At 29.8% G+C, this 16,431-nt stretch overlaps 3 protein-coding genes across 4 annotated transcripts; 2 read left to right on the top strand and 1 right to left on the bottom strand.

Annotated features, from left to right (window-relative positions):
• Positions 1-836: 836 nt before the first annotated feature.
• LOC118450467 (large ribosomal subunit protein uL18-like) lies at positions 837-3,215 on the top strand. Its single transcript, XM_035886263.2, has 6 exons — positions 837-981; positions 1,418-1,603; positions 1,691-1,825; positions 2,032-2,234; positions 2,504-2,681; positions 2,920-3,215. The coding sequence occupies exons 1-6, from the start codon at positions 979-981 to the stop codon at positions 3,106-3,108; spliced, it is 894 nt and encodes a 297-aa protein (XP_035742156.1). The 5' UTR covers positions 837-978; the 3' UTR covers positions 3,109-3,215.
• A 1,131-nt stretch (positions 3,216-4,346) lies between these two features.
• Positions 4,347-8,076, top strand: LOC118450468 (lysoplasmalogenase TMEM86A). The gene is made up of 6 exons (XM_035886264.2): positions 4,347-4,814; positions 5,392-5,555; positions 5,688-5,881; positions 5,947-6,062; positions 6,617-6,727; positions 6,793-8,076. Exons 1-6 carry the CDS (start codon positions 4,794-4,796, stop codon positions 6,910-6,912), a joined length of 726 nt encoding a protein of 241 aa, XP_035742157.1. The 5' UTR covers positions 4,347-4,793; the 3' UTR covers positions 6,913-8,076.
• A 553-nt stretch (positions 8,077-8,629) lies between these two features.
• Positions 8,630-14,900, bottom strand: trp (transient receptor potential). 2 transcript variants are annotated; one of them, XM_085658507.1, is made up of 16 exons: positions 14,704-14,900; positions 14,290-14,568; positions 14,072-14,216; positions 13,886-13,981; positions 13,670-13,812; positions 13,378-13,579; positions 13,126-13,296; positions 12,386-12,620; positions 12,162-12,314; positions 11,880-12,025; positions 11,683-11,789; positions 11,063-11,594; positions 10,811-10,975; positions 10,493-10,715; positions 9,681-10,115; positions 8,630-9,577 (listed from the first exon to the last, which is right to left on the bottom strand). In XM_085658507.1, the coding sequence occupies exons 2-16, from the start codon at positions 14,442-14,444 to the stop codon at positions 8,946-8,948; spliced, it is 3,540 nt and encodes a 1,179-aa protein (XP_085514633.1). In that variant the 5' UTR covers positions 14,445-14,568; positions 14,704-14,900; the 3' UTR covers positions 8,630-8,945. The 2 variants fall into 2 exon arrangements, with proteins under 2 accessions (XP_085514633.1, XP_085514636.1); XM_085658510.1 differs by having other exon boundaries at positions 8,635-9,577; positions 11,063-11,258; positions 11,337-11,594; positions 14,290-14,789.
• Positions 14,901-16,431: the final 1,531 nt, after the last annotated feature.

The following is a 16,431-nucleotide window of genomic DNA, read 5'->3' as shown; positions in this document are numbered from 1 at the left end:
ATTATTTCAAATCCAGCAACACTAATATAGTTGCTGAATTGAAGTTTGATTCGATTTGGTAATAACTTATCATTATAGAATGCTAGTCTGGACAATTTGCGGAAGAGATAGAACAATTCGATTTATTATTCGTCTTGAGATAAAAAACCTTTCTTGATGCCCGTTTGAAAGTGAAAAAAAAAGAAAAGAAAATGCGTTCGTTTTTAAAAACGCAATAAAAAAATGTTGAAACTTCTAATAGATAGTAATTTTAAATTACAATTGTTATATATCAATTATTTTATCGATTAGAATGATTAGATTTCGAAAGGATAGATCGAAGAAAAAGAAAAAATAAAGAAATACAGTAAAAGGTAGATAACAACTTAAGAGTATGTACACGAGAGGAGAAAACAATAGACGAACATCCGTTTATATTTAACTTTACACGCGCGCATTTTTAGTATGATAGGAGCCAGCGAACATAGTCGAAGTTATATTAATTAAACTATCCAACTACAAAATGTAAAGAAACATGATGAATTGATGTTACCTTCAATGCGTGCATTACTATCTCGTGTATTATTACCAAGCAATATAAGTAAATAATACTTATGGCAAAATACTTTTTGGACAGTATTCTTTTTTAATACTATTCTACATCTATAGGTGGCGAAAAATGTGTTTTTCAAACTAGTTCTTAGTTCCTTTATTGCTTCTAGTTCCTCTATTATATTTATTTTCATCTTTATATTTTTTATGTATTATTTTTGTAATACTTTATAAATAAGTTCTTTTTTTGTGATAAAAATTTTATACGAAGTATAAATTCTTTGGATAAATTTGTCCGTATTATTGTTTCTATTTATTCTCTAGAGAAATTCAATATAGTGTAAATTCACTATATAGTTTGGTATCAATGGTGTGCATTTCTTTTCGTCTCCTGAAATACGGCGAGTAGGTGTTGCATTAGCATCGATTCTTTATCTAACTGTTAAAATGGTAAGCAGATTTATATGATTAATATTAGTGATATCGAGAATCACAATTTCTTAGTTTTGAAGAGAATAATTTTTGAAAAATAAACTTGAAGGATGCTTCGTATTCCGAAAGATTCAATAATTGTCGAATAGCTGTAATTTTTTCTACCATTAAAAACGTGTTGAGATTCTAATAATATTGTTTTAAACATATGGGAAAAGTTTTTGAAAAATTATCGAAAAATTTAGTAAAAACATTTTCGTAAATGTCAGTCTTTACAAAATGTTTCACTTTGTGTACATTTTAAGATATTGTTTAATTGTGGAATTAATTTAATATACCAATAATATATTTATTGGTTAGTTATGAATATAATTTACACAAATTTTACTATTCTTTTCTTTTTTTCATTAATAGCACATGCTTCAAAAGAACTAATTTAACTTTCTTTTTATAGGGTTTTGTGAAAGTTGTTAAAAATAAACAGTACTTTAAACGTTATCAAGTCAAATTCAAGAGGCGTCGTGAAGGTAAAACTGATTATTATGCACGTAAAAGATTGACCATCCAAGACAAGAATAAGTACAATACTCCTAAATACAGGTTGATTGTTCGTTTATCCAATAAAGATATTACATGTCAAGTAAGTTATATAATATGAAATACCTGTTCAATATTATATATTATAAAATATACATTTAGTATTGTTTAATAATTTTTTCTTTTATAGATTGCTTATTCACGAATTGAAGGAGATAAGATAGTTTGTGCTGCCTACAGTCATGAACTTCCAAGATATGGAATTAAAGTTGGACTTACCAATTATGCATCAGCTTATTGTACTGGATTGTTGGTAGCTAGAAGGGTAACTATTTCTATTTAAATTCCTTTATATATATTGTAAATGCATATATTTTTATCAAAATGATGAACAACTCAGCTCGCTTTGATTTATAACTGAAGAAATATTGTTCCCAAAATATAATTCTGATACATCAATTCTCTAGTTATTATAAGATACAGCCATACTGTATAGGTAAATATATGTATGTAATATTTTTTTTCGTACAGCTCCTTAAAAACTTAGGCTTAGATACATTATATCCAGGTACCATTGATGTAACTGGGGATGAATACAATGTGGAAGAATTAGATGATGGTCCAGGTGCATTTAGATGTTACCTAGACACAGGTTTGACACGTACTACCACTGGTGCTAGAGTGTTTGGTGCTATGAAGGGAGCAGTAGATGGAGGTCTTAATATTCCTCATAGGTAAGTGATAGTAAGTTTGAAAGATTGCTTTTATGAATTAATAAGTATCTAATCATTATTCAATTATTTCCGTGATGATTTTTTGACACATGCGCGTCATCTGAGTCACAGCAAAGTTTACGTCTTTCCTTGTGTTTTACAGTGGCAATTTGTAAACTTTGCACCGGCATAAAAGATTATAAAGTGTCTCTGATAACTCTTATCTTCCTTTTTTTTTCTGTATATGGCAATAAATACTTCATCATAATCATTTTGTTTTTATTAAATAGCACCAAAAGATTTCCAGGATTTGATAGTGAATCAAAATCTTTTAATGCTGAGGTACATCGGAAGCATATCTTTGGTCAACATGTTGCAAATTATATGAGGACATTAGAACAGCAAGACGACGAAGTTTACAAGAAACAATTCTCTCAGTATATTAAGAATGGAATTGTTGCTAACAACGTAAGTAAATAATATATATTATTACTTTCTATATATTATAACGTCTAACTTAAAATTACTACTAGATATATCAAGCTATGTAGTGTCGCTGTTGGACAATAGAAAATAACATTGGTTATAAATAGATAAATGTATTTACAAATACATTTTACAATGTAATCTCTGTTAACAGTTCTATCAATCACAAATTTATGAGTACAACTTTGTATGCATGAGTAAATATAAACTTTTTTTGTAGATCGAAGATATGTACAAAAAAGCACATGAAGCCATACGTGCTAATCCAGAACACGTAAAAGTTACGAAGGATAAAGAACCTGTCAAGAAAAGATGGAATCGTGCGAAACTCTCATTGTCCGAACGTAAAAATCGTGTTGCTCAAAAGAAAGCGTCATTCCTCAAAACTTTGGCAGAATTGGATGCCTAAAAATCTTATTTTATGTTTTGCCCAGCCTTTTATCGAGCATCGTATTTTGTCACAGTGTTTGTATTTGGTTGTATTTGGCATGATAATAAAATAAGATGATTAAAGTATTATTTTTATTAAAATATAAATATTTTTTAATAGCAAAATTACTGTAATCAAATATGATTATATATGAATTGATTGTCTGATGAATGTTTCCGTTTATGCAGAATTTTTGTATATTTTCTAAAATTTTGAATGTAATGACAACATATTTCTATTGAAGATTGTAATATTTTGTAGCTATAATTTATTTGGAGAGAAGTTTGAAGACAACAGTTAAAATTTACTTTTATAAGAGTAGTTCAATGACGGTCGTTTCTGTGCTTAATAGGGATTTGTGTGTTTTTAGTGAACAATCCACTATGTAGAAAGGAACTTTGCACATCAAAAAATAATTGTGGTACATTTATTTAACTTTGTCAGGTACACAGTAGTTTAATCGAACTATCACTCTTAAAGCTATGGCTATGGTCTTGAGAAGAATCAAAGAATGAATGAATGAATGAATAATTTCTTTTTTGTCCCCGACGTCTTCGTCATCTCTTGTTTTCGGCCTTTTTGTGTCTTTCATTTTGGTTGGTTTTTTACGTGTGTGTGTGGTGACGCCGAGAAGTATTAGTTATGTGTCTTGCCGGAGGAGGCGTAACAGTCGCAACGAGGTCGCCACAGATTGACAACATAAGCGCCACCTATGTTTCTATATGTAGTACAAGTTCAAAAGAAATATTTTATTAAAGGATATATGTTTAATTAGAATAATTTTCTAATATATAGTAAAATTTTTAAAAACAATTAAGATGCGAATGTAAACTTAATAAATAGTATTAGGTTATTTATGGATTATTATTTTGCACAATATTTTAATGCGTATTTATTTCTAATATATATTACAATAAAAATGAAATAATTACATAATTCAACTTGAAAAATATTTCGTTAATATTTTTCAGATAAATCAAAATTAGTAAAATCTCTATAAAAAAAGAAGTTTTGTATATTGACTATCGATTCCTATACTTATTTGTACAAAGTGTATCATTAGAATCCTAAATATGTTTTATACATATTGCGTCATTAGAATAGTAATAATAGGAAAGATCATCGAAGATCTTGATCTTTCATGGATTAAAAATTTTTATGAATAAAAAATTATTGATATTTCTTTGTCGTTCTGTTATTCATTTCTAGGTATTCGTTGTATTTTTATCTTTTTTGCGCGTGAATTCTACGTTTGCCGTGTGATAAGTAGAAGAGAAAAAGAGGAGGGGAAGAAGTGAATATTAAAAACATAAATAAGAAAAATATATAGGATTAACGCAGTATCATCCGGCGATTCACAATGGAACGTGCCATAATGGAGTTGTATCGGTTTAATCTTGACGATATATTTGATTAGTGTGACGTTCGTAATGCCTTTAATAGGATTAGAAGAGGACACAATGAATACCATTAGATAATATCGTCATGTTGGGCAGTACTGGATACGATCAATTGATAGTCTGTGTTCGACATTGTTCTTCGCATAGCGCGCTGGGAAGCGTCTTATACGCTGCTAGCAGACGACATATGCTTTGGATATCGTTGATACAAAAACATATTTGACAATCTTTTAATAATTATTATTAGTAATTGGTTCCTACGAAATGTCATCGCCAACACAAGTGGTTAGTAAATATAATGAAAATATTTTTCTCATTCCATCAATGTTTTCATTACGCTATATTTATATCAGAAATATAACGCAGAAGCAACTTCAGTTGTGTCTTTCTCTTTCATTGTTATCAATCAGAAATATAACAAAGAAAAAAACGTCGGTTTGAAAAATGAAATTTGAAAAAATGATTCGTTTTTGTTTATTGTGATTATGGAATTAAAATTCAATATTTACGTTTGAATAAAGTTATTACAGTGATAAATGTGATTTATTTTTTTAGAATATAAATAGAAGTTTGCTTTCTCTTTCTCTCTTTCTTTCTGTCTCTCTTTTCCTTTGTTTGTTATTTTCTTTGTCTCTATGTTATCATACTTGCACATATACTACTTTATTTAACATATATCATTATATCATTTTGATAAATTTAATCTTGTTTACTAAAGACTAAAAGTTGTCTTTTTTCATTTGCTGTTTGCAATTAAATATAATTATACTATTTATACTTTTAGGAAGAATCAAATATGTCCTAAATTATTGTTTTTGTTAATTATAAATATTGTACGAGTATAGAATCCTTTATGTTGCAGATAAAAAGTGTTGGCCCAAAATTAGTTCCATTTTTTAAAAGTGTGTCTGTATATTTTGTACTATTAGCAGAGCAGCCGTCTTTATTAACAGCATGCTTCAAATGTTTGCCAATAATAAGTCTTATCATATTTGTTTTGTTACATGGAATTAGTTTATCCAAAGAGTAAGTTTGATATAATTTCATATTGCATTTTTTTTATAAAATTATATTAATTGTATCCAATTGTAAGTAAATAATTACTTATTATATAAGCATTTGTATAAATATATGTATACATATTTTTATAATTTACAGGTATACCTTTTCTAGACGTATTTTAACAGGTTTAGTCTTCAGTTGTATAGGAGATGCTTTGCTAGTATGGCCAAATTGTTTCATTGCAGGAATGTGCATGTTTGCTATTGCTCAAATCATGTACATCTATGCATTTGGTTTTAAACCGATAAATTTGGTACTTGGTGCTATAATGTACACATTATGTTCCCTAGGTAAAAAATATCTTGATATTTATGCTATTAGCATAACATGGAATAACAAAAGTCCTATGTTTCAGTCATATGTCTTTTAATGCCTGGTCTAAGTGGTATTCTAGTCATAGGTGTTCCGATTTATACAGTGTTATTAACTACAATGGCATGGAGAGCCATCTCACGAGTACAATTTTTTGGGGTTAGTATAAATTATTTCATTTCTCATAATAAATAATAATTATTTTAAAATTTAAAGAATTATTGATTTAGTTGAAATTATTCTATAGAGTTCTATTCTATTTATCTCCAAGTGGACAATTATCTTTGTTGTTTATATATGCCCCTATTGTATCTTATCTCTATATGCTATTATCTGCAGTTATAATTTATTGTTGTTTTTCAGATCTTTCTAAACGAATATTTTAATTTTTATGATTTTCCAATGTAGAAGCAATTTTTTCAACTATCTATATAGAATTCATTGCAATAAATCTAGTAATCCATTATCTTGTTACTTTTCATTAAGTGAAGAGTTAGGGTCACTTCAATTGAGTCAAATGTACATGTATGTATTAATAGAATATATGTTCAAAGTATTTCTTCTTTATCACTGGTAATCATAAAAATAGTCTTCCTACAGTTTATAATTTCATAATTTCAAAAAATCAGATCTTTCAAATAAATCTAAGTTAATTCATATTTTACTATCATAGTATCTGTGTTAAAGTATATATTTGTATTTTTGTTTATTAGGAATTATGGACATGGACAAAATTATGCAGCTGTGTTGGCAGTATATGCTTTCTAATATCTGATACACTACTTGGTATCCATTATTTTCGTAATCCATTACCGTACTCTCAGGTATGTTTAAACATTAACTCAATTTACATTAGTTAAATAATCCAACAATTTTACTTTGCTTTCAGGTGTCTATCATGTTGACATATTACACAGCTCAATTAGGAATAGCTTTAAGTGCAGTAGATTCAAAAAATAATTACAATACTGTTGATAGTACAAAGCCTGTTGGTAAAATCAGAAAATAAAACAAAGTTATCTTTTAAAATGACATAGAAGAATAGGTGGCAATGAATTTTAGAAGTATAAAAATATTAAATTGATAGATGTAGAGTATATCTTTATAATTAGAGATATTACTTTATATGTGGTAAAGTTTTTTTCTCTATTCTATAATACTATTAATCTATCACTGCCAATAATATAGGCATGAATTTATCTTCAACAACTCACTCACTATATATACAGTGTCACTTTAGATATAATACTATATCACACATATAATGAAAGATGTATTTGAGAATATCAGTATATTAGTAAATGTATTTGGAAATACTTTTATCCACTAAATCGATGTAACTAATGCATCTATTGTTATACTTGCATGCACGTTTATGCATGTGTAATCTAAAAATCGTTGATATAAAACCGTTAGATATGTTCATTGTTATAATAATAGCAAATATTTCTCTTAATGAATAATGTTACTCTTTATGAGCTTAGTACGAACAATTCTTAGTTTAATAACAGTAAACATTTTTTTATCCTTTTAAAAAGTATATAAACTTTGCACATACTTTCTCCTAGTAAAGTTGTTGTATATATTTTTATGAAAACAAAATGCTTATTATTCAGTTATTGATACTATAAAGTCATGTTCTTTCATGACAAGATCTCTATAATTATGTATATTCGCATACCATTTCTTCGGACCAATATCAATTGATATAGTACCATATATTAGACAATTGATTATACTTGCCTTACACTCTGTGTGTAATCCCTTCATAACATAATAATGAAAAACACTACATCACAACTCTAAATGTTACAATGAGTCTGTACATTTTAAAAAGAATTTTCTAAAAAGAAATGTGTCAGATATTTTGTATTCTATATGGCAACAAAATCATGTAATGTTTGTTCTATAGACATATGTAGAAACGAAAATAGAACAGATGATGACAAATTTTCTATATATAAAATATTAGTTTATTTAAAGGTGTGAACAGAAAATTGAAAAATTAATCGTTCAATGATAAAATTTATTATTATTACGATTTAGTAAATGACTAATTTGAATAGGGTTATCTTTCAATATTCCTAAACGTATGCTATATATAAATATTAAATTGTATTTGATGCAAATATTATTTGAAGTATGAAGAATGATTTTTAATGATTTAATATTTATATGTATGTACAACTTATGTACATGTATGTATGTATTTATGTAATATTCCTATATGTATTCTAGCTCGCAATAAGTTACTGTGGTGTAATATATTTGTTGATATATCAGAGTATGTATAATGTAATGTAATAGATAAAATGTATTTTGAATAGACAAGATGGGCAATATATTTTAGTGATAATAAAGCAGAAATATTACTAAGATTTCATACTGTACAAATCTACGTTTTAAACAAAGTCGTTAAGATTGTAATATACATACATATATATAATATACATATACATATATGTATATATATATATTTATATATTATATAGTGATATAGCACTGCAGATTACAATATAATACAATGTTCATATCATCTATCTTTAAGTTTACTCTTTCACCTCTAACTGCCGTATAATAGAGAGTTAGACATAATATCCAAGAAGGTGTAATAAATAAGTCTTTGTGAAGAATTCATAGAAATTCTTAGTGTTAAAAATGAATGTTATTACGTACACAATGTGTTATACAATAAATATGATTTCAAAAATTTAATTATGGTTAGAGGTTTTATATAATTTTTAATCTTACAATATCTCTAAATGATCGAAATGTGACGTGAATACAGCGCGAGAAGCGTAATTTAATATAATAAGTTAGAGAGAAGAACGTTGTAAACACATCTCTGTTTTTACCAAAAGAACTTGGATGTTATCTACAAATGAAATATGCTTTGAATGTGCCTGTTATAAAGATTCATATATGTATGAATTAATGTCATTGATAATTCGAAAAATATATGACTATCAGTAATCATTCGAAAGTTAAAGATATCGGTATGTTTATGTTATCAATTTCTTGGAAAATCAATTAAGAAAATGTTTAAATCCAACCGCCCATAATTTGACCGGTCGCTTTAGACTTTCCACGTAATTTTGTCGTAGCCACTGGAACATTATCTTCTTGCTGCTTTGAAGTCTTTGGTACTTCTTTATCTGTTCCCTCTTTCTTCTTTTTCTCTTCCTCTTTCTTCTTTTTCTCTTCCTCCTCTTTCTTCTTTTTCTCTTCCTCCTCTTTCTTCTTTTTCTCTTCCTCCTCTTTCTTCTTTTTCGATTCCTCTTCTTTCTTCTTTTCTTCTTCTTCTTTCTTTTTTCCATCATCTACATTTTGATCCTTGGCTGGCTCTTGGGTTGCTTTACCTTCATCAACTTTGCCAGATTTACTTGCTGAAGTTTGTGCCTCGTCTGATATCTTGCTGACATCATCCTCTCTCGGATCTTCAGGTATTGGCGATGGAGTTCTAAGTTCTGCAGGCTTTCCATCTGGTATTAACTTATCACCCTGTTTATCGATACTTCCAGCGCTCATTGATTTTAATATTCCTTTCTTCAGAGATTCTGACAAAATTAACTTTGGACGTTCACCTTCGCACATTTTTACCTTCACACTTGATCTTTGAGAGGAAGTTGCATTCTTTCCTTCTCCTGCTCCTTCTCCTTCTCCTGCTTCAGTTCCTGTTTCATCATTTTCATTTTTATTACCCTCAACAAAATTGGATTTACTCAACAAATGTTTTAATGTACATACAAATTGAGTATCTATATATTATTGACTGACCTTCCGTATCTTCAACTTCATCAATCTGCTTAATTCGTTTCATCATGAATTTGGCATAAGCGATTCTCGTCGTAGGCGTCACTTCGGATAGATTTGGATTATATTCGAGCAAACGATTAGGATCAAGAGACGCTAAATCGGAATTTGCTTGACCCCGCATACTTCTACGAATACTCCGTCTCGTTTGCTTTGCGAATGCCTCATTCGAACTTCCTATTGGATCTTTAGCAAACGTGTTCTGTCGAACAACGGCATTCCAATCTTTCTTTTTACTACCGCTACCTTTACGTCCGATCGCTTTAGCAATTTGACTGAACACATCTTTCGGTTCTTTTTCATTTGCTTGTATAACTGCATTCACGATGCCTTCTACTATACCAATCTGGAAATCCTTTTGCAAGCGACGTTCCATTACTCGACCCTTTTTACCAGATACTACGAACAAATATACATTAGTTTATATACCTAAGTATATGTGGTGGGGCATTTAAGTTTGAATACCTAAATATTTTCGTTATCTATGGTTTTATGGAAGAAGTCCTTAGGACAAGATTATACTATTTAATAGGGCACATGTAGCGATAAGATAATTTGTTTTCCAAACTTATTTTTTTGAAATGATTTCAAGGTACTAGGATTAAGGACTTCTTCCATAAAAGAAATAAGGAAGATATTTAGGTGTTCTCATTTAAATTCCACATTCTGTATAAATAAGTTTAAAATTTAACTAATAAGTTTAAATTTTAACTTTAAATTAAAATTTTAAATAGTAGTGATTTTTAATAAAACATTGTATACTAATTGCTACCAACATGCAGCGTCCTGTTTATCAAGAGTCGGCGTTCGCATTCCATTCTGACGGAGAATGTCGATTAATTCATATCGTAATGTCGAAATGTCTTGTCGAATTTCCATGACATCGTCTTCCGTAATACCAAATTCATCACGTTTTCTTTGTTCCGCTGTCACGTAACGACGAATAAGTAATCGCATTACGGTGTCATGCCTGATCATTGCTTTCTCTCGTGATTTTTTCTAAAATACGAGTTTATAATTAACAAAAACGTGTCCTTTAAAAATAATATAAATGACGAGAATAAAATAAAGTGCAAAAGAATAAATATGCTTACGATCAAAGACCGTGTAGGTCGTGAAGTTTTGCCACATTTAAGAATCTTGTCAAAAGTTTTACTCGTTGGAACCATGTTAAACGGTGGTGGCACAGTGTCACCATCTTCAAAGTAACTCATCCAAAGATGACTTCGTGCAAATTTCCACTCTGTATCAGCTCTTTCCTAAAAATAACAAAATTGCGTTCATTTTCTCCTCCTGTTTCCTTCTTTATTAGGAATGGTAACACTTTTATTGTTTTATAACAATACCGAAATGATCTGATAGGAATTAGACATCATAGCAATTAACATATTGAGTAATACAATAACGTTGATGACCGAATACGATCCAAACATAAGTAGAGCCCAGAATCTTGTAAAACTTTTTATTCCGGTTAGATCGAAAGACATCAAATCTACCATACCAAAACTTGCCCAAAATAGTGACTGTGAGGTTTCAAAAAGGCTAAAAAGAAAATAAATAAATACGTTTAGTAAATCATATTTGATTTTATTCGAAGGATTAAAGATATCTTTTTTATACTTAGCAAATCTTCGCCATATCGAGCAAGCTTTTTCTTGATTATCAAAATCCGGCAATCCGTTAGGCATATGATAACATTTCATCTTTTCCAAGTCAGCATAATACCACATTAACTGATTCATACCACAGCCAAAAGCGAATAGAACGAGAGTATAAATAAAGAAAAATTTAATAATATCTATTATCATTCTACCTAAAGAAATCTGTAAAGGTCCAAGATGTGGATTTACACTGAATATGTGAACGAGTTTCAAGAAACTGAAATATATAGATGTAAAAAAATTATATAGGGAAATTTGTACAATTTTGAGAAATATTTATTATGAGAGTTAATAAAAAAATTTACCTAAATATCATTCCAGCGGCAAAGGCTCCTTCCGAGAGAAGCATAGGATCGAAGGCATGCCATTTATCCCTTGGATACCAAGGATCCTCTCCACTCCAATATTCCCTCTATGTAAATCAAAAAAATAATATCCAAGTACAGAGACCAAGTTCGAAATGAATAAAAAAAAAAACAGTAGAGCATAATCAAAACTGTACCTGTACTATAAACCAAGCAGTCATTCTCATACCTATCCATATAACGTAGAACGTATTTTGTATAAAGTCCACTATATTCCATAAATCTGATACATACTCGATTAATCCGTCCGACCATAATGATCTTATTTCTCCGATCACTAAACCTACGGTATTTATAAAAGTAACATTTAATTTGTGCTTATTGCCAAATGTATTCCTATAAATTATGTATCTTCATTATATAAATCACCATTTTTCCTGATATTTTCTTTTTTTCAAATCAAAATAAAATTGATTTACTTATTACGTAGATAATAACGCCAGATTCAACAAAACCCGGAATGCAACCTCGCTCTCGTCTCTTCCATCCAGCAAGTATTTCTCGCATCCATACATTACCAAATAATTCGATAGCCAAATATTCAATCCGTTGAGATGCCATTCCGAGTAACACTGTAATTTATATTGACTTTTTCCTTATAAAACGTGTACGCGATAAAAAGAGAATTAAAATATTTACTTACTGAGAAAAAAAGCGTAAGATGAAGAGTGACAAATAAATTTAACAAATGGTTTTTTCATAAACAAACCCATTTGTGAAGTAGGAGACATCATATAAATTGTACTATACACAGGAAACATAGCACCGAGTTTTCCAACTTCGATTAGTTGACCGATCATACTTTTTCTTCTGAAACCAGGTAGACCATCGTACCAAATAGCTGCTAATAATTGTTGTACGTTCGGATGAGCTACGAACTGAAGAGCAAAAAAAATTAATCAATATAAGATTTATTTGAAACATTTTTGGAAAAAATGCACAATATTCAAAGTATGTGAGTATATATTAAACGAATTCTCTGGAAGGACGAGTCCTTTATGGAAGGCAACACCTTGCAAGTATGAAACATGCATGTATAAAAGAAAATATATTTAGGGGCTACTTCTGAGATGATGTTCAAATTTTCGGGAATGATGAAGGACACAAGCATCAATATCAGATAAAGTACCTTACGTATAATCTTATAATCTACATAAACGTATATATCTTATCCTGGTATAATATAATGTAATAAGATAGTAGATAATGCTCTAATATAAACAATTATGTTTTCTTATTCCATTTTGGTTGACGTGGTTTTGCCTAATAACTTTTGATTGATGTATTTTCGGATCTGGGTATTTTATTTGATATTAATGTTTATGTCTTTCGTCCCTAAAAATTTCAAACATCGATCCGGAAAAACTCTATGTATACATTTACCTGCTTTTGCTTATATTTTATGGCTAATTTTAGTCTCTCTAACGTTTGTCGTTCTCCGGGTTCCCAATTATCTCCAGTAGGATTATAGTTAAGCATAATCTCTAATTCGTATGACGTACGTGCATGATCCAATAATGCAGTTGCAAAATGTTGTGTTTGCTCTCGCATTTCCTGAAAATATATTAAAATATTTAGACAAATCAAATTTATTCGAACAGAATTGAAAAACAGAATAGTTGAAAAAAAAATTACATTGTACTCAAATCGGAATTCTTGTTCCATTCGACTGAGACGACGTAATTCCCATGAAAGTTCAAAAGCCGTTAAAAGAGGATCTCTCGAAGATAGAGCGATAAGAGACGGTGATGTTAAGGCTTTGTATGCGTTTATACGAGATTGTGAATGCCGAAGGGAGTCTTCTTCGCTCGAAATAACGCACTCGTCGCAGCCACATCTAGAAAGTCGTAGAGCAATCACATTAAAAAAAAACATTAGATATAAAAATCTTATAGTAAAGATTTATCTATCATTAAAAAAAAGTGACCTGGCATCGTGAGGTGTAGGAAGTGTCGCTCCTCGATCCAAAAGTATTTTCAGAATTTCATAATTATTTTTATGTGCTGCCAATACTAGCGGAGTTATGTCAGGAGTGAAATTAGATGAAGATCTATCTACGGCTTCCCAACTCTAAAAAAAATATCAATCTTGATTTATATTTCAAATATGTTACAAATTTGATTTAACTCGTTCTTGAACTTACGTAAGGTTGGCCTACAACATGGATTTTTTCTTCCCATTCTAATAAAATCTCCACGGCTTCCACATATTCTTCTTTGATGGCGTGTAAAAGTGCATCCTATAATTTAATTCAATTTCTGTAATTAATGCAAAATATAATTATTGCTAAAAGTGTACGAAAAGATATTTAATTTTTTATTATTATAACCTTCACTTGTATTCCTAATTCCAGGAGTAATTTAATAAGCTCAATATTTTCATTTTCGATGGCTGCTATTAAAGCTGATCGATTTAATGGATCCACACAATTTATATTCAAAATATCTGGATTATCCTTATTTTCTTCTAATAATCTATTTAATATGATTTTCATTATTGATTTTTTTTTATTATTGTAATTACGAACATTTGATTATTTTTCTATACCTTTTGACAGTTGCACAATCACCTCTTTCCGCACTCAATAGAAAGTGCTTTTCAACGGGTCCGAGAACATAATCAGGCGGTGGATTTAGCGATTGTACGGAGGGTGCTCTGGCTTCATTGCTAAGAAGATCCTGCTGTGATTCAGATGGATTCATAGTTCACGTTCTGCAAGCGTTTCGTCAAAACATAACAGGATTCATTCGGGATCGTCGCTTCTTTGGCGATTGTTTATCTTGCGATTTTTTTTTTTACTTGTTTTTTTTTTTAAATCTATTAGAACTGAAAAAAATAGTTATCACCGAACTATCGAATCAGCATGTATTCTTACAGTCACTTTAAACAATTTTTACACTCAACGATACGAATTCGTTATCGATGACGAAATATTACTTAAACTCTTTTTATTCGATGCACCTTGTTATAAAAATTTTATTGCTCCATGGGGACGTATTAAAACAGTAACATACGAGGCAACACTTATGAATTGTACTGGTACAGTAAAAGCACGCTGAAGCTTACCGAAACCTTACATCGTTCAGCAGGTGGGGATCTCGACAGCGGATTAAGTACAGATATATAGAATGCAAAAAAAACACGTGTTTCTGATACTGATTTCTACCATCTCACGACATAACCATTTATATATGTTTCTGATCCGTGTTATATACTTCAGTAGATACAGATCGTAAAACTTATTTTTAGGATTAATGGAAAACTGGATCGGAAGAGGATAAAACGATTAATTTAATCCAAGGTCTTCGAATGAATTCGTTTCAATGAAGCTTCAACGTAATAACCATTTCAAAAATTTTCATTTTTTCAATTTGCTCTTTCAATCAATGTGAATTCATATAATTTTTTTTTCGAAAAAACTTTCAGATATCTTTTATTATTTTATTCAACATAGATTATTTAAAACAATACAAAAGATTTGCACGTATAAGTTTTATCCATGACATTTTTGAAGAGTACACGATTTTTTTTATCTAAATCCAAATTTTCTCTCTTTTTCTGTTTCTTTGTCAATTTAAACATCAGAAAGGTAGGCGGATAATTATTCTTTTTTTTTCTTCTTTTTAATTGTCTAAAAAACATTTAATTTTGAACTTAACCCTATGATATCAATTAAATTAATTTACAAAACATACACTCATACCATTCGTAATAATAATTTATTCGTGCTCGCCTTTGGAATAACTGCCTTCTCCCAAACTTTCTTTTCTTGCCACCAAATTCGCTGATATTCATTCGACAATAGTAACTCGATGCACGGGCGTCTCTCTCTACGAAAACGTAATACGTCGAATTATATATTTCTTTCGGGCGTGGTTTTGAAATCAAGATCATCAAGATGAATTTGCATAAGCGTTCGAGCGTTGTGTCACACTTCGTTCTTGCCCAACACAATTATAAATAAGTATACATAAATATGCATGCTGTATATCCTTAGGAAGGAATACATTGTAGGATAATTTCGAGGACACGATACGAATACATACGTACTTTTCATAAGACGGTATAAACACCTTCTTTGTTGCATGATCCGAAGAGATGATGTTATCTTGAAATTTGTAAGATGTCGGAGGCGTCCAAGCTTTTATTTTAGCATCGATACCGCTAAGAACCATAATAATTTCGTTTCAATTTTTTTTACTTTCGAAAAATGTTTAAATATTAAATTGAGAATACTCCCCCGTCTTGACCTAAAAATTCGTCCTTTGGTTACACTTACAACATATACAAGAGGTTATAAATAAACAAACGATTGATTCTATATTGTTAAAAACAAAAGATCGAAATACGATACTATTTTGAAGATAAAAATTGAAATGTATGCTATTAAATTTAACGAGAAGAAAATTGATGGGAGGTATAAAATTTTCTTTCTTTTTCTTTTTTCTTTTCCTTCTTTTTCTTTTTGGAGAAAGTCATTTTTTAAAATGCTCTTTATTTCAAAGCCAGGAGTTACCACTAGGAAGGGTTGTAAAGAGAATGGGAGAGGGTAAGGTAAGCATGGTAGGAGACAAGTCACACCTCGTCTTCTCGCTTCATTCAGAAAAGATCATATGGAGAAAAGATAGTCTCCACGGACGGTCGAAGTCTTTCGAATGTTCGTCGATCGTGCGATACGATCACCGTCGA

This window comes from Vespa mandarinia, chromosome 1, assembly GCF_050613455.1.
Source record: "Vespa mandarinia isolate Hongniang chromosome 1, ASM5061345v1, whole genome shotgun sequence".
Lineage (NCBI taxonomy): Eukaryota > Metazoa > Arthropoda > Insecta > Hymenoptera > Vespidae > Vespa > Vespa mandarinia.
This window is presented reverse-complemented; position numbering and strand designations above follow the sequence as displayed.